Source organism: Symsagittifera roscoffensis, chromosome 5, assembly GCF_963678635.1.
Source record: "Symsagittifera roscoffensis chromosome 5, txSymRosc1.1, whole genome shotgun sequence".
NCBI classification, from domain to species: domain Eukaryota; kingdom Metazoa; phylum Xenacoelomorpha; order Acoela; family Convolutidae; genus Symsagittifera; species Symsagittifera roscoffensis.
The window spans coordinates 40,841,753-40,860,179 of NC_087066.1; the positions used below are offsets into that span (position 1 = coordinate 40,841,753).

Sequence of the window (18,427 nt, forward strand, 5' to 3'; positions counted from 1 at the left end):
GTAGATTTAAGAGGTATGAAGGGTACTCGTTTTTTTGGTCAAAATTTTCCAAAAAGTGCCCAAAAACGGCTTTTTTTTTATAAATTTGCCGTGCTTGGGCTCAAATAGTGCGTTTGATTGTCTTTGGAAAGATTAAATTTTGCAGATCTTTCAAAAATCCCCCTTTCTGCGAGAAAATTGGCTAAGTGTCAGATAAAAAAATCATCTATCTTCGGATGTGTTGAGCAGCAATTATCACTTTCAAAAATTTCATGCTCATTGAAAAAATCGCTATCGTATCATGTTGAATAAATGGCATCCTTTTAATGGCGAAGGGGTCAATTTCATGGAAGAAAGAGTGGCTTTGAAATTTATTACCCCTTTAAAAACAGATTCCGCTTTGATGATTTGCTTTGATTTCTACTGTGTTTTTCAGCATGAGTTGTAAACTTCAGCTTCGTTTTTACAGTGCTTTGACTTTTTTGGTCGAAAACAGTTCATACAAATGGATGTCAAAACAGTCTGCTTTTGAAAAACTGAAGAATATCAAGAATCTATCCCCCTCGCTCGGTATTGCAATTGAAGGAAGTTTTTTTAATGGCTCATTAACCATATGCATGACTTATTACTTTATAAAAAACAATTCAGACAAGTACATTTCATGCAAGATGCAAGTTTTTAAGCAAGTACATTCCATTTCGCAAGTACATTCCAGTTATTACCATTCAGTGTTTTGGGTCGCATGAAAGTTTATTAGAATGCGCAGGGGTGGATCTAGGAATTGGAGGTGGGGAGGGTAAAAGGGGGCGGATTTTTAAAAATTTTCGAAACTTTTGTCGACTTTTTTTTGGATCGACCAAATTGATTTTCCAAGCTCTCCCAAAGCACTAAAAAGACCCTGTTTTGGCCAAAAATTCTGCGGCGCAGGCAACATTTTGAAACGGCAGGCCAAAAAAGCGTTTTTAGGCACTTTTTGGAAAACTTTGACCAAAAAACTGCTTTTTTTTCGGCGCGCGCTACCCCTCAAAGTTAGTATATATTGGCACCAAAGGCGATTTTAGAAAATTTTTATGACCCCTTGCTGAAAGTAGATATCTCAAAATGGATATCTCAAGAAGGGCGTCCGCTTTTTTATTTTTTTTTCAAAGCCAATTTAGTAAAATTTAATATCAAACATAAAACTGTGGCATTTTTGACAACTGTTGAGAATGAATTGTGTGATAGTAGTGACTTACTTTAAACAAGAAATAAAAAAAGTTCGGGCAGTCAGAATTAATTAAAAAGAGCAAATCGCTACTTTTTTTCATTTTTGGTCAATGCTCGAAAATGAAATGGAAGTTTCTACTCTACCCAACGCTTCCATATCAGTGCTAATTTTTTTAAAAAACGTTTCAAAATGTGACAAATTAATTGGAAAAAAAGAAAAAAATTTCCCACCATAGGCTAACTTAAACTGCAAAGGAATGTATTTCACCACATCGGCACCCAAAGAGTCCCCATTTGGTACTATTTTTTGACCTCCAGTTTTCTTTGACTGACCCTAAAAATGTTCTAAGGGCGCCTTTGGAGCCAATATGTATTAATTTTTAGGAGAGAACGCACCACAAAAAAAAGTCATTTTAGATCGAAGCTTTATAAAATGGGCCTATAAACTTACTTTTATCTTATGAAAAATTCGGCGGTGCAGAAAACTTGGTCAAAATAAAGTTTTCATTGTGATTTGGAATTGCCCGGAAAACCAATTTGGTCGGTCTAAAAAAAGTTGACAAAAGTTTTGAATTTTTCTGATAAGGCCTCCGCCCTCAAAAAAATTCCAGATATATCTCTTACGTCTCGCATTCTGATACTTTGACAAAATGACTTGACTTATATCAATTTGGAACGCATTAATCCACCGCTAGCGTTTGATACAAAAACGCAATATACTGGACGTCAATTAACCTATATTGGCCGAATTAGCAATTTTCAAGCCCCACTAATAAAAGTAAATAATCAGAATTGATTTTTTTATAATGTACTTCAGACAAATATATCTTTCATATGGTATAAAAAATGATCGTCAAAAACACTTTGTTAAAATTTGAAAAAAAAACGGATCAAAACTGCTCGTATCAGGGTGAAGCCGTGAATGTTCCCACTGTTCTTCAACGTCTATGAAGAAGTGTTCACTTTCACAAAAAAAGTTGAAAAAATGAAACATATACATATTTCTTTTTGAAAATCATCCCCTTTTGAATGGCAGAGTGACTTGTTTTGTACACAGCAAAGAATTAACTAAACCACATTGCATGCCTTATTTCAATTTGGAAAGATTTCTAAAGGAACAAGACTGCTGGTTTATCAAGGCGAAGCCCTAAATGTTCCGACTGCCTTTTAATTGTATCGAATTGTTATTGGTGCAACGAGTATATTTTAAAAACTAGATATTTTTTGAACCTTAATGAGCGCAATTTTATGCAACCAATTAGCTTGCCTCAAACTATTTTGAAACAGTTTTGTTCCGCGGGACAATTAGCCACGCATAAATAAAATGCAATAGAAATTCGGCATCATATTTCAATTTTTAACGTAGATAAATTAGTTCAGACCCCCAGAACATTTCAAATCATGATGGGAGGCAAAATATCTTCGTTGGTGTGTAATTTGTTGTTAAAAACTATTATTTTGATCGACGAAAAATGACTGAATACAAAAAACACCGGAAGCATAAACATTTTGCACTTTCTTCGAAAGTTGGAACAACAAGAAAAAGTTTTGAACTTCAATAATTAAAGGCCTACCTGAACCTGCTCTTACTTGATTTATATTCTTTTCTGAGTTTTCGTTGTGAATAATTGTTTTTTTTTTCAAACTATTTACGCCTGAAGCGTGAATATTACTTATCTACGCGTTCTAAGCAAGAAACAATTCACGCATTAATTGTCTCAAGTTGGCTAACTGGGCAATACTTAAACCCCAAAAACTTTACAAAACTGAAAAAATGATCTCAGGTGGAATATCTCTTCAAATCTGAGCTCAGAACAACAATAATTTTTCAATGATATAAAAAAGTTCCTTCAAAAAAGGCTAGCTAAAAATTGAATGTTGTCTGGCTGAAAAAAACCACCCGAGCACAACTATTCAGTCACTTTTTTCGAAAGTCGGAAAAGAAAAAGACCACTCCAAACATATATATTTTGTACTTTCTTCGGAAATTGGAACAATAAGCTTAAGATAAAAGAAACGGGGGATGTTGTTTGATCCAATAAATTTGTAACCACGCAACTACGCTATAATCGCTTTTAGGTTCATCGACTTGCGTTTTTTGTGAGCTTACTTCTAAATTCAGTGTAAATAATCATAGCTTATTTTAAGTTGATCACTAACTGAGTTCTGTTTAAAGTCCACGAATGAAAAATCAAAAAACAAGAAAAGTTGGATAGATTCATACAGATCTATCTATCTCTGGCTTAAAAACCCGTGCTGACCAAAATTTGGCAAACATACTAACTCCATATATGGAAAAACTCTAGTCATACATGTCCATGCAATAGAAGTGGGTAAGTTATTCAAGTATTTTGACCAGACATCCCAATTAAAAAGCAAAACTCTTTTGCCCTATGTGCGAATTTTCTTACAAGTATAAAATTTGTTCACATTAGCTGATTATCATGAAAAATGACTTTTCTTTCTATTGCTCCAATGCCAATTATTAAAAATATGAATTAAAAATGTATCACCAGCATTTGTCCCCGATCAAAGAGCTACTAGTGTTATATATATTTTTTCAGTACTGTTCCAGGAAAAACCCAGTGAAACAAGAAAAAACAGTACTGTTACAGTACTGTTGTTTGTATGCCACTGTTTTTGTCCTGGAACAGTACCGTAATTTTTTTTTAATTGTGTCGTTACAATCGAAGAAAAAAATGAAACAGACCCTAATTCAGCCCCACAGCTAAAATCAGCTGAAAACCGCCTAAAAACGCAGTTTTTTTTGCAAAATAAATTAGAAATGACTCAACCTTTGATAACAGAAGCCTGGAGCAACTAGGTTTATCTGAAAATGGTAATTTTGTTCTCAAAGTTTTAATTCGCTTCCCCACAACTAAAATCAGCTAAAACCGCCTTAAAACGCAGTTTTTTTGCAAAATAAATTAGAAATGACTTAGCCTTAATGAACAGAAGCCTAGCGCAACTCCAATGCCTACAATTTCTTTGATGGAAAAATACTAGTCGATAATGAATGATACATGGATGCAAAAAAGGAAAGATCTATGATACATTTCTGATTTCAATGCTGTCTTTGCAATTTAGAGCTGTTTTTGAGATTTTTTTTTGCTTTTTTTAGAGCTATTTTTGCAATTTTTTGTGCTGTTACAGTGCTGATTTATCTTTGTAACAGTGCTGTTACAGTGCTGATTTATCTCTGATCAGAGATAAATTGACGCTGGCGCAGTACTGTAACAGTACTGTTTTTTTTTACTGTAACAGTACTGCAACAGTACTGATTTTCTCTGCAAGATCAATCCGGGTAAATATATTGATAAAAAGCTAATTGTTATTTTGTAAATCAATCTTAAAAAGCGTTCTAAATACATCAGGTCACTTTTTTAACCATGCACCCTAGCCAGTTTTTTAAGGTCGTTAAATTTTTATGTACAACAACAAATACCTTCAAATCACAGCAATTTCTCATCAATTCAGGTTCGAATAGTTTTTAGTTTTTAAAATCAGCGTGCTTACTTATTTTTTTTTGTTTTGCTTACATCTAGATTCACAGAAGTCACCCCAATGGACATCTACATAGGAGTCTGTTTTATGTACGTGGTGGCCGCACTGGTTGAGATGGCATTTGTGGGCTACTTTGACAAACCCAGGTATGCAAAAAGGGCTTATTACCACCATTCTATCGATGCAGGGGCGGGCGGTCTGGGGACTTGTTTGATAAAATGGTCGGTCTTTTTTAGTTTTTAGGTCAGTCCAATTGATTTTCCATGCTCTCCCAAAACATGAAAAAAAGAACTTATTAAGCCACATTTTTGAGAAAATATGCCAAAGCGCTGTTTTTGACATAATTTCGTTTTTCAGCGCGCACTCTCCCCTCAAAGTTAGTATATATTCGCGCCAAACGCGCTCTTAGAAAAGTTTTAGTGTCGATCAGCCAAAATTGGATGTTCTAAAATAGTACCAAAGATAGACCCTTACAGTCGGCAGTGTGTTGAACCCTGAGAAGTTTATTTAGGGCATCCAATTTTGGCTGACCGACACTAAATTTTGGCGCTTTTGATGCCAATATATACTTATTTTGAAGGGGGAGCGCGCGACAGAAAACGCATTTTTGTTCAAAATTATTTTCCAAAAAGTGTTTAAAACTCAAGTTTGTGTGGCCCGTTATTGCAAAAATTCGCCTGCGGCGCAAAACATTTGGTCAAAATGGGGTATTTAAAGTGATTTAGAAGAGTTCAGAAACTCAATTTGATCTACCTAAATCAGCTCCTAGATCGATGTAAAAAATTTAAAGAGAGTTGGACAGAAAATTTTTGAGAAATTCCAACAACTTTCTCAATTTTTTAAAATTCTTATTTCATCGCAGGTTTGAAGTTTCTGACACTTGAAGGATGAATTCAAGAAGCCGATTTAGGGGGATGTCCCCCTTTGCTTCAATTTATGAGTTCCATTTTTGATCGACCATTTTTTTTAAAGTCAACTTTGGCGCTAATGTACATGAAATTTTAGGGGGAAGAAGGAGAACTCAGAAAACCATTTTGCTCGTCCTAAAAATTATCTCGGCTTTTTAAAGTTTCGGTTTTTAAAATCCTTTTATCCAAGAGCTTTATAGAGCGAACTTTTACCCTGTTAGTTAAGGATTGAACTTTTTATTCAGTTTTTTTTTCACTCCGAATCTTTTGATATGGTCCAGCAAACTAAATTGACAAAACTATTTATGTGAACAAGTGAACAAAGTGAACAAGTAACAAAGTGAACAAAAAAGAAGTGAATCAACATGGTGGTGTTGGTGAGGGGGAAGTGTTTTGCGAAACTTAATTATTGCTCTGGAAGCTGTGTTAACGGGTTTGAAAAACTACAGGTATGCCAGCAGGGGCTCTTCTTTGGCACAGATCAAGAATACTGCCTACTTGCCCATCGGAATCTCCATGGGTGGGGGTGTCAACCCCACCTCGCAGGTAACAATACATGCCGCCTAGGTTGAACGGAGTTTTACTAGTTATTGAATCAACTGGACCAAGTGACCAGTGTCCCTCCTTAATCAATTTCGGGAGGAGATTGTTCACTTGGTTGAAAGTAGTGTTTTTCAGCCAATCAGATATGAGCATAGTACATGCACGCCATACTGCTTGAACTTGCCATTTTATTTTAAGGGGAGTTTGGTCACTTGGGGTGCCGGACAACAAGCCGACGGGACTTCAAGCAAGCCGAATAGAAAAAATAGGGCCAGGAAGCCAAAATTTTGAATGCGAATTTAGAATTAACTTAGAAAGGTCGCGGAAACGGAAATTTCGTTCCGGTTAAAATTTTGAGAAAAAATATCGCATGTTTTATAACCATTTTCGTTGTTGCGACTTTCGTAACGAAAACAACGGAATATTTGTGCTCGGTGGTTTTTTTTCTTCAGACAAATTTCGACTTCTTAACTAACCATTTTTGACGGAATTTTTTTTTCTGTCATTCGAAAGCTCTTGTTGTCTTGAGCTTAAATTTGAAAAAATATTTCACCTGTTTTTCGCAAGATTATGGGGGGTTCAAGGATTGCCAATTTGGCCAATTTCGGATAAATAACGCGAGATATATTTCGCGCAAATAACGCGTAAGCGGAGATTTAATCTATCTTAGAAATCGTTCTAAATTGGTTAAAAGAAGCTTATTTGCCATAACTAATTTGTTACAAGGCGCGAAATGTATCCCTTTGTAATTTATATGACGTGTGGAGGTTGATTTTTCATTTTTTAATTACATTTAAAACTTTTATGTTATTACTGCTCCATAGACCTTAAAAGGCACATTCAAGGTTTCGCTCTGATACGAGCAGTCTTGTTTAGTATTTCATACTTAACTATGGACTTTTGTTTTATCGAAATAAATTACAAAAAGGGTCAAAATTTATCCATAAGCGGATTTATGTTTAGAAGAAACAAAACTAATGAAAATTTTATGTACTTCAAATGTGGAATCAATTGTCCATCGAGTGTTACAATGACAAAAGACTCAAAATTGGTCATTAAAAACTTGAACAACACAATCACCTCCCACAGACGAAAAAGATCAGCAAGAAAATTTTCGAAAAATAGTAATTCAGAGCGTTGAGCAAAATGTCAATAGACATTTAAAGAAATTGTATGACAGAGACATACAAGGGACTTCTGAAAATTGCCCCAAAATAGAAAAAAAATTAGAAAAGCATGGTCCGAAATTTTACCAGAGTCTCCAAAAAAAATAGAAGACGTGAAAATTGAAGGTGCATGGCAAAAAACGAAACAAGGTGGTGAAGAATTTGTTCTTCATCAAGAAGTTGGTCTGCGACAACGTAATTTTTACGCCAACCGAAAGTCCTATACCCGTTCACTTGATCTATTTAGGCGGGAAATTGTTCTTATGGGCCAATTAACTTATAATCTCTCGAAAGTTCAAAATGTAACTTATTTACCAATTTTCAAGGTTTTAATCTCTTAGAATGAAAAAGCGGCTTGGTAACAGTCTGGTAACGGTTCTCCCTAAATAAGAAAATCAAATCCTATATTATAATGCTGCTAATTTAGCAACGGATTCGTCTTTTTCCCCTAGCTACCCTTCAACTGTAAATTTTTCCCACTACAACTTCTGTTCGAAAAATTGGTTTGTTTTGAAAATTGGTCATTTATTAGTCGCTGACTAATTAGCCTATGACAAACAATTGGTCTTCATATTTAACCTTGTATATTTATTCGTTAAAAAAGGAACAGATCCCCACTTATTTTTTGCCATAGCTCTGCGAGGGGTCGAGAGGAAGATTGACATCTATCAGGTTGGGTTGTAAGTTTTTTTTGCTTCAAAACTTACAAGTTTTTGCCAGATTTTTTACCTCGGGGGAAAAACTACCTAGATATTTAGTTTCGCCGCTCTTATTTAAGGCACTTAGTTTTCTTCCTTTAGTTTTTTGTCTGATTTTTTAAGGCTGATTATGAGATTTCAAGTTCCTCAGCGAATGCCAGAAACAATACCCAGGCCAATCACAGCCAAATGTTTCCACGCATCAGCCAGAAACCAAATGGGGAAAACTCCACGGGCGCATCAAATGACCAATCAGAGAACAGGAAGAAACATGCTAGCTTGAGCAATTCTGAGCCCTCGTGCGAGTGTTATATCAGCGCACCTCGCATCGACATTTTCTCCAGATTCACTTTTCCGATGACATTCTTTTTATTTAATGTGGTTTACTGGATTTTATTTCTACATCAAGCGAGAAAAGCTTCCTCTCAACTTGAAGATGACGAATAATTTGTTGAGTTTAAAAAAACAATTAGTAGCTAGAAATGATGGATTTAGGATTTTCTCGAGGGGGAGCGGATTTTTTAGGATTAGTTGATCAAAATCAGATGTTGCAAAAATTACAAAAGTGAGATCCTTTGGGTGGTCATAGAGATTTTTTTACATGGAATTGGTCCTACATGAAACTATGAGCATGCTAGCACAGACTTGTCAGAAAAATTTCAAAGTATCAATAAAAAATTTCACGTTAACCAGCCAAAAATAGTTCAAAGTATCAATAAAAAATTTCACGTTAACCAGCCAAAAAATTGACTCCGGGGAATAGGTCAGGGGAGGATGTAGGGGAGAATGGAAATCTCCCCTCCTCAGGAATTTAAAACGCCCACCATAAAAAGAGCCCAATCGGTTTTACTTCAAAACAACCATTCTTCTTCGAACAACTCGAAAGCGTTGGGCGTTGAAAAATGCACTTTCTACGAAAAATATTTTCCAAAAAAAGCTCAAAAACGCCATTTTAAGCTTTTTTGTGATGTTTTGACTGCAGTGCAATACTCTTTTTTTTTTCGGCAAAGGAGTTATTTTGGTGTTTTCAAAAAGCTCAGAAAGCAACAAGTTTCAACCTGAAAAAGGTTGCTGACATTTTTGACGTTCTCTGGAAAATATCTTCTCCCGCCATATTCTCAAAAATCCGCTTCTCCCGGAATCGTTACTTGGTATAAAAGATATCCTCTTAAATTTTCCTTTATATGTAGTAAATTAATGAGCACTTCACTGAATTTTGAACGTCACATATCAATTAGTATTGTAGTTTTGATGACAAACGTAGGCCATGTATTGTATCTGCCCATAAACACTGCAGTATAATTTACCGTTTTGGAAACCCAAATTTTTAACGAAAATTCCTAGAGCAGATTTGCATCCTCCATTTTCAAAAAAAAATTCTCACATTTAAAAATTAGAAATCAATCGTCCGTGCTTTGTTTAAGAGTCGATGAATGTAGTGAAGAATCTAATATAGGTCCATCTAATACATTAATTATATAATTTAATCTGCTTCAATTAAGTCAGCATTACTTTTTGAAAAACATTGTGTCTGACCATAAGTTTGATAAAATGATCTTTTGTAACAGCTCAACACTCTTATTTAAAACAGTTTAAAAAAACTAGTAAACAGTGGTTCAGTCTCAAATTTTTTTTAAAATCGTAATTGAGCAAGGTCAAGTAATATATGACTTGTTAAACTAAAGAAAATTAAAATGACTTGAATAAACCAAATCACAACGCGATACTCTTAACTGTAAAAAATTTTCATTGACACTATATGATTATAATGATAACTGCTGTTTCTCCTCACTCAATGAAGGGACAAAAAAATCTACCAATAACTCACTCCAAGTAATTGTTAGGTTTAGAAAATTATGATGAACAGGAATTTGCTGCACTGTGTATGAAAAATGAAACAATTAAACTTATTAAAACAAAAAAGAACTGGTTTCGCCAAAAAAAGTGTAATTGAGAGCCTTTGCAGTTGTTAAAAAAAACTGTCATGACCATATGCAATCTTCATGGAGTTATTTAGTGTTAAACTATCGGAACATAGGTACCCATCTGATAAAAGTTACTTATAGTGCTTTGAGTGAAATTATCAAAGTCTGCGTCATCCGTGCTATCGATATTAGAAGTTTCATCGAGTATTGAATTCAGAGCGAATGAACAAATTCATCGAAAGCAACAGAACAGTTATTTTTGAAATTTTGTACAACCGTTATAGAAACTTCAAACGTCGGTTTTTGAAACCGAATCTCGTTTGATAATTTCATCAACGTCAAATGTTTCCTTTTTTATGAATAAATAGAAGATTCAGCTATGGTAGCCAGTTCTCGAAAATAAGAGGTTTTAATGACAGTATGGAGTGTAGTAAGCTTTTAAATAAAGTGATTTTGGTTCAAATTGGGTTTGCTTGTATACTTTTTGACAAGTGTTATCAGGTTGGTTACATATCAGTATTTAGACAACCGCGTACTCAGACTCGTCAGTATTTAGACAAATACTGTTTCAATCAATCAGAATCGAGACAAAGAAGAAATTAATAAATAATTACAGTATTTTCATAAATACTGAGAGTATGAATACGCGGCTGTCTAAATACTGGCTGCACTTTTATCGGACTCTTCAATTAAAGGTGGTAAATATTTAGGCGTGAAAGAGTAAATATTTTTCTTTACCCCTCAAATTGAGGTGTGAAAATGCGTTCCAAAGATTAGGCCTCAAATTGAGGCGTTAAATTGGTGGCGTCCCTCATGCCTGAAGGTTCTAATGCTTGAAATTAATTCTAGCTTACTTTCAGCCAATCAGAATTGAGTATTCAAAATCTCAAAGTAAATCGCAAAAACTTTAAAGTAAGAAAATAAATCCAGGCCATAAGTGTTAATATTGACCGATTAGATAATAAGCAGATGAGTTTCCAAGACTGAAAAATTCTTATGATTTTGACCTCATTAATCTTGATGATTATCTGAATAGCATTGCGGTTGTAACCCGCAATTTGTAATATTTTTGATTATTTTCCACTGATTTAAAACATTTTCTGTTAATATTGACTTCGATTTTGTGAGAAAGGCATTTAGCCAATAGAAACGCTTAGCGATTTTGATTGGTTGAAATTTTTCAAGCATTCGGTCCTTCAAGCATGAGAACCCTTCCCGTTAAGTTGAGCTTTGAAAACTACCTTTTTTTTATTTTTCGATTTGACAGGTACCCGTCAAAAAACATGCCGCATAATTGGACGCATGATAACCTTAGATAAAGCGGCAAAGGAGCTGTTAAAAAATTATACTTGGTTTTCGCAAAATATATAGTGAAATGTACCTAGAGTGGGCCCTTTTGGTAAAAAAATATTACTTAAGAATTGAGGGAGAGTGGTTATCCCCCTCCCTCCTCAGCACGCTACTGCTAGATAGTATTGACAAATCACACAGATGAATTAATGATTATCTGTTGTGAGTGTAGCTTCGATTGTTCCCGCCCACTGTTTTAACAAACAAAATAAGAGAGAAACGTAGCTACAGATGTTGGAAAAATGTGAAAAAACAAGAAAACAGAAAAAAATTGATTGGAAACTTCAAATTTTTTTAAAGAAGCAGACAATTTAGAGAGGCCGACAAGTTTAGAGAAGTTCTCAAAACAAACATTATTTTTTAAACCTTTTAAATCCATATCACTATTGAAGTGACTGATACCACACTTGACCCGTACGAGTCAACAACGGCTGGAAAAATCTACACTACAGTTCCATCCCACTTTGAACTAGTCGGAACATAAGAAACTATGCTTTTATTGTCAAAATCACTAAACTAAACGCAGTCTTAAAAATCAATTAAGAAAATGCATCAGATTTTGAAATTTTAATTTACAGTTCATATATAAGCATACAAGTTATATAACATTCGATATTAGAAGTTTCATCGAGTATTGAATTCAGAGCGAATGAACAAATTTATCGAAAGCAACAGAACAGTTATTTTTGAAATTTTGTACAACCGTTATAGAAACTTCAAACGTCGGTTTTTGAAGCCGAATCTCGTTTGATGATTTCATCAACGTCAAATATTTCCTTTTTTATGAATAAATAGAAGATTCAGCTATGGTAGCCAGTTCTCCCGCATGGTTGATCTTGATGATCGCAAATAAGAGGTTATAATGACAGTATGGAGTGTAGTAAGCTTTTAAATAGTAATTTTGGTTCAAATTGAGTTTGCTTGTATACTTTTTGACAAGTGTTATCAGACTGGTTACATATCAGTATTTAGACAACCGCGTACTCAGACTCGTCAGTATTTAGACAAATACTGTTTCAACCAATCAGAATCGAGACAAAGAAGAATATAATAAATAATTATTATTTATTTTGGAATAGTTATGTCTTTTCTCGATTCTGATTGGTTCATACAGTATTTGTCTAAATACTGACGAGTATGAATACGCGGCTGTCTAAACACTGGCTGCACTCCTATCAGACTCTTCAATTAAAGGTGGTGAATATTTAGGCGTGAAACAGTAAATATTTTACTTTACCCCTCAAATTGAGGTGTGAAAAAGCGTTCCAAAGATTAGGCCTCAAATCCGCATGATAACCTTAGATAAGGCGGCAAAGGGGCTGTTAAAAAATTATACTTGGTTTTCACAAAATATATAGTGAAAGGTACCTAGAATGGGCCCTTTTGGTAAAAAAAATAGTACTTAAGAATTGAGGGAGAGTGGTCATCCCCCACCCTCCTCAGCACGCTACTGCTAAATAGTATTGACAAATCACACAGATGAATTAATGATTATCTGTTGTGAGTGTAGCTGCGATTGTTCCCGCCCACTGTTTTAACAAACAAAATAAGAGAGAAACGTAGCTACAGATGTTGGAAAAATGTGAAAAAACAAGAAAACAGAAAAAAGTTGATTGGAAACTTCAACATTTTTTAAAGAAGCAGACATTTTAGAGAGGCCGACAAGTTTAGAGAAGTTCTCAAAACAAACATTATTTTTTAAACCTTTTAAATCCAAATCACGATTGAAGTGACTGATACCACACTTGACCCGTACGAGTCAACAACGGCTGGAAAAATCTACACTATAGTTCCCTCCCACTTTGAACTAGTCGGAACATAAGAAACTATGCTTTTATTGTCAAAATCACTAAACTAAACGCAGTCTTAAAAATCTACTAATAAAACTCATCAGATTTTGAAATTTTAATTTACAGTTCATATAATATAAGCATACAAGTTATATAACATTCGAGAAGTTTTTCTAGAAATGTTTCGACTCTGACAGTTTTATTAAGAGAACTTAGAGGCAGACTGCAATTGCTGCTGCTGATTGTTTTGTTGCAGTTGTTGTTGGATGGAGTTGAATAAGACTGCGACTCCGGCCACTGCTCGTGACGTCATCATGTGACACTTGATGTGCCATTCGCCCACTTTCGGATCGAACACTTCCACTATGTTCAAGTAGTGAACTCCATCGTGGCCTCCTAAACATGCAAACATTATAACAAAGAAATAACTTCTTTTAATTAAGTAGAAATTACTTCTTTTAAATAAGTAGAAATTATTATTTATTCCACAAAAAAAATAATTCAGACACGGTTATGCACGGAGTAAATAACAGTCAGTCATGCCAAAAAAAATCTACCCTAGATACTATCTGAATTAAATTGAACCGCCATTTATCTAGAGCAAAAAATATTTATCGTCCAAAAATAATCATAATAAAGTCGAATTTATGTCTGAAATCAAAGGCAGAACAGAGTTTTTCTGTAACACATCATCTTGTATTGAGATCCATTCACTCGCGAAAAAATCTTCTAAACTTGATGGTTGAGATGTTTCAAAAATTGATTAGTATTAGCTGTAATCATGAAGATTGCTGTATTTAAAAAAAGCTAACACGCTAGCGATTCGAAAAACATTATACAAAACTGATTGAAGAAGTTCGCCTCTGTTCATATTTTAGGTCAAATCTGATAATACTTAGTCGAAATAGCATTTCAATTATTTCGAGCGGACATCTCGACAGTGGTCAGGTCAGATCTCAGTCAACAAATTCAATACTTTTCGGGAGGTCCGGTTAACATCACGTAAGACACAGAAGCTAAGCTGCTCTTCGCAAAAATTATCAAAAAACTACAAAAATCTGCTCTGTAGATAGAGCAATAAGCCTCGAATTAGTATAGGTTGTGCTACGAGTCGATTTCGAACCAGCAACCTTGAGATTTGGAGTCTCACGTCCTTCCCTCCTTGCCAGGGAGGCTTACCGCTCGGCAAACACAAGCCACGAACAAAGCAGAAAACAGATGCTATGAAATTTACAATGCTACAGATCGTGATTAATTACCGCAAAAAAGCCACCAAATGAGCACATTTATTTGCGAGTTAAGTAAGAACAAAAAGTAGCCATACTAAAACACTACGCTTGCTAGAATGAAAAACAGATGCCATTAGCGTTAAAGATAATCGTTAGCTACAGTTTTTAGTGGTACTGATGCGAGATTCAGCTTAACGATAATCGATTTTTTGATTAGGGGTTTTTGCAGTAGCAAAAACACATTTGAAAATTGAGAAAAACTGAATCAATGGACGAATTGTGCAACGAAAAAAAATAAAGAAAACCTGAACACAGAAAATGTAAACGTCGGCCGTTTTATATATTTTATTCGAATTCCATTCCTTTATATTCAAATTATACCATCATACGAAAATCTCCCATTAAAAATATCCCATACCGATATATCCCAATGGACACAAAAGCCCAAGCCAATATAGCCCACCCACGTCAATGAAAAAATCCCATAAAGGATTAAAAATTAATTCATGATATAGATTACCAAGGATTGGCGCATATCTCTAAATCGTAATTAAAAAGAGACTCAATTCAACTGCCTCAATTAAATCAAGACGACATATAGAGATAGTGCTAATGGTAAAGACTATTTTCTGGGGACTAAATTTTAATTTTCAACCTGTTAATGGAGTCATAATTGAAAAAAATTTGATAGTGAAACACAACGCAAAGACATATAATTACACACATAGCACCAAAACAATGAACACCAATATGACAGATTTAAATTACGGTAAAACTCAACAAGGCAGAGCTTATCTTGGATGGACACGAGTTCACTAAAAAGCGAGACACCAAATCTACCTCTCACTGGAGTTGTGCAAAATGGCGTTCACATAGATGCCCAAAAAAGGGACAAAAAATCTACTATTAACTCACTCCTAGGTTTAGAAAATTATGATGAATAGGAATTTGCTGCAGTGTATAAAAAATTGGAAAATGAAACAATTAAACCTACTAAAACAAAAGAACTAGTTTCGCCAAAAAAGTGTAATTAGGAGCCTTTGCGTTTGTTAAAAAACTGTCATGACCATATGCAATCTTTATGGAGTTATTTAATGTTAAACTATCGGAACATAGGTACCCATCTGATAAAAGTTTCTTATAGTGCTTTGAGTGAAATTATCAAAGTCTGCGTCATCCGTGCTATCGATATTAGAAGTTTCATCGAGTATTGAATACAGAGCGAATGAACAAATTTATCGAAAGCAACAAAACAGTTATTTTTGAAATTTTGTACAACCGTTATAGAAACTTCGAACGTCGGTTTTTGAAGCCGAATCTCGTTTGATGATTTCATCAACGTCAAATGTTTCTTTTTTATGGATAAACAGAAGATTCAGCTATGGTAGCCAGTTCTCCCGCATGGTTGATCTTGATAATCAAAAATAAGAGGTTATAATGACAGTATGGAGGGTAGTAAGCTTTTAAATAACGTGATTTTGGTTCAAATTGGGTTTGCTTGTATACTTTTTGACAAGCGTTATCAGTATTTAGGCGTGAAAGAGTAAATATTTTACTTTACCCCTCAAATTGAGGTGTGAAAATGCGTTCAAAAGATTAGGCCTCAAATTGAGGCGCTAAGTTGAGCTTTGAAAACTAGCGCTTTTTTAATTTTCGATTTGACAGGTACCCGTCAAAAAACATGCCGCATAATTGGGCGCATGATAACCTTAAATAAGGTGGCAAAGGAGCTGTTAAAAAATTATACTTGGTTTTCACAAAATATATAGTAAAATGTTCTTAGAGTGGGCCCTTTTGGTAAAAAAAATACTCAAGAATTGAGGGAGAGTGGTCATCCCCCACCCTCCTCAACACGCTACTGCTAGATAGTATTGACAAATCACACAGATGAATTAATGATTATCTGTTGTGAGTGTGTAGCTGCGGTTGTTCCCGCCCCACTGTTTTAGCAATCAAATTAAGAAAAAAACGTAGCTACAGGTGTTGGAAAAATGTGAAAGAACAAGAAAACAGAAAAGTTGATTGAAAAACTTCAACATTTTTTAAAGAAGCAGAGAATTTAGAGAGGCCGACAAGTTTAGAGAAGTTCTCAAAACAAATATTATTTTTTTTAACCTTTTAAATCCAAATCACGGTTAAGTGACTGATACCACACTTGACCCGTACGAGTCAACAACGGCTGGAAAAATCTACACTATAGTTCCCTCCCACTTTGAACTAGTCGGAACATAAGAAACTATGCTTTTATTGTCAAAATCACTAAACTAAACGCAGTCTTAAAAATCTACTAATAAAACTCATCAGATTTTGAAATTTTAATTTACAGTTCATATAATATAAGCATACAAGTTATATAACATTCGAGAAGTTTTTCTAGAAATGTTTCGACTCTGACAGTTTTATTAAGAGAACTTAGAGGCAGACTGCAATTGCTGCTGCTGATTGTTTTGTTGCAGTTGTTGTTGGATGGAGTTGAATAAGACTGCGACTCCGGCCACTGCTCGTGACGTCATCATGTGACACTTGATGTGCCATTCGCCCACTTTCGGATCGAACACTTCCACTATGTTCAAGTAGTGAACTCCATCGTGGCCTCCTAAACATGCAAACATTATAACAAAGAAATAACTTCTTTTAATTAAGTAGAAATTACTTCTTTTAAATAAGTAGAAATTATTATTTATTCCACAAAAAAAATAATTCAGACACGGTTATGCACGGAGTAAATAACAGTCAGTCATGCCAAAAAAAATCTACCCTAGATACTATCTGAATTAAATTGAACCGCCATTTATCTAGAGCAAAAAATATTTATCGTCCAAAAATAATCATAATAAAGTCGAATTTATGTCTGAAATCAAAGGCAGAACAGAGTTTTTCTGTAACACATCATCTTGTATTGAGATCCATTCACTCGCGAAAAAATCTTCTAAACTTGATGGTTGAGATGTTTCAAAAATTGATTAGTATTAGCTGTAATCATGAAGATTGCTGTATTTAAAAAAAGCTAACACGCTAGCGATTCGAAAAACATTATACAAAACTGATTGAAGAAGTTCGCCTCTGTTCATATTTTAGGTCAAATCTGATAATACTTAGTCGAAATAGCATTTCAATTATTTCGAGCGGACATCTCGACAGTGGCCAGGTCAGATCTCAGTCAACAAATTCAATACTTTTCGGGAGGTCCGGTTAACATCACGTAAGACACAGAAGCTAAGCTGCTCTTCGCAAAAATTATCAAAAAAAAACTACAAAAATCTGCTCTGCAGATAGAGCAATAAGCATCGAATTAGTATAACTTGTGCTACGAGTCGATTTCGAACCAGCAACCTCGAGATTTGGAGTCTCGCGTGCTTCCCTCCTTGCCAGGGAGGCTTACCGCTCGGCAAACAAGCCACGAACAAAGAAGAAAACAGATGCTATGAAATATACAATGCTACAAGATCGTGATTAATTACCGCAAAAAAGCCACCAAATGAGCACATTTTTTTTGCGAGTTAAGTAAGAACAAAAAGTAGCCATACTAAAACACTACGCTTGCTAGAATAAAAAGTAGATGTCATTAGCGTTAAAGATAATCGTGAGCTACAGTTTTTAGGGGTACTGATGCAAGATTCAGCTTAACGAGAATCGATTTTTCGTTTAGAGGTTTTGTCAGTAGCAAAAACCCATTTGAAAATTGAGAAAAACTGAATCAATGGACGAATTGTGCAACTAAAAAAAAATAAAGAAAACCTGAACACAAAAAATGTAAACTTCGGCCATTTTATATATTTTAATCGAATTCCATTCCTTTATATTCCGACTGAATTTTTCAATTTGCAAAAAAAGCCAACAAAATTCTGGAAAAGAGTCAATGAACGCAAGTAAACAAAAAAAATTTTTCGACGAAAAAAAACAGATGGCATTGAAGCTCATTGAACTTATGGAACAATTTATGATTGAACCTTTTTTGATAAATAAAACCTAACTTGAGAAAACTGGATCAGTCCGCTTTCGTAATTGGAGAGCGTAGTTTGCCTTTCTTTTAACCAATAAATTTGGGTGACAGGAAAAGTATAACAAACGAAAATCTCCCATTAAAAAAATCCCATACCAATATATCCCAATGGACACAATAGCCCAA

General features: G+C 34.6%; 1 protein-coding gene across 1 annotated transcript in view; it reads left to right on the forward strand.

Moving 5' to 3' along the window:
* Positions 1-8,534, forward strand: part of LOC134846300 (gamma-aminobutyric acid receptor subunit beta-3-like) — a 159,622-nt gene extending 151,088 nt beyond the window's left edge. The window contains exons 6-8 of the mRNA XM_063863595.1: positions 4,731-4,835; positions 6,047-6,143; positions 8,128-8,534. Coding sequence (XP_063719665.1) covers positions 4,731-4,835; positions 6,047-6,143; positions 8,128-8,451 — 526 coding nt within the window. The 3' untranslated portion in view covers positions 8,452-8,534. The remainder of the gene's footprint in view (positions 1-4,730; positions 4,836-6,046; positions 6,144-8,127) is intronic.
* The last annotated feature ends 9,893 nt before the right edge of the window (positions 8,535-18,427 follow it).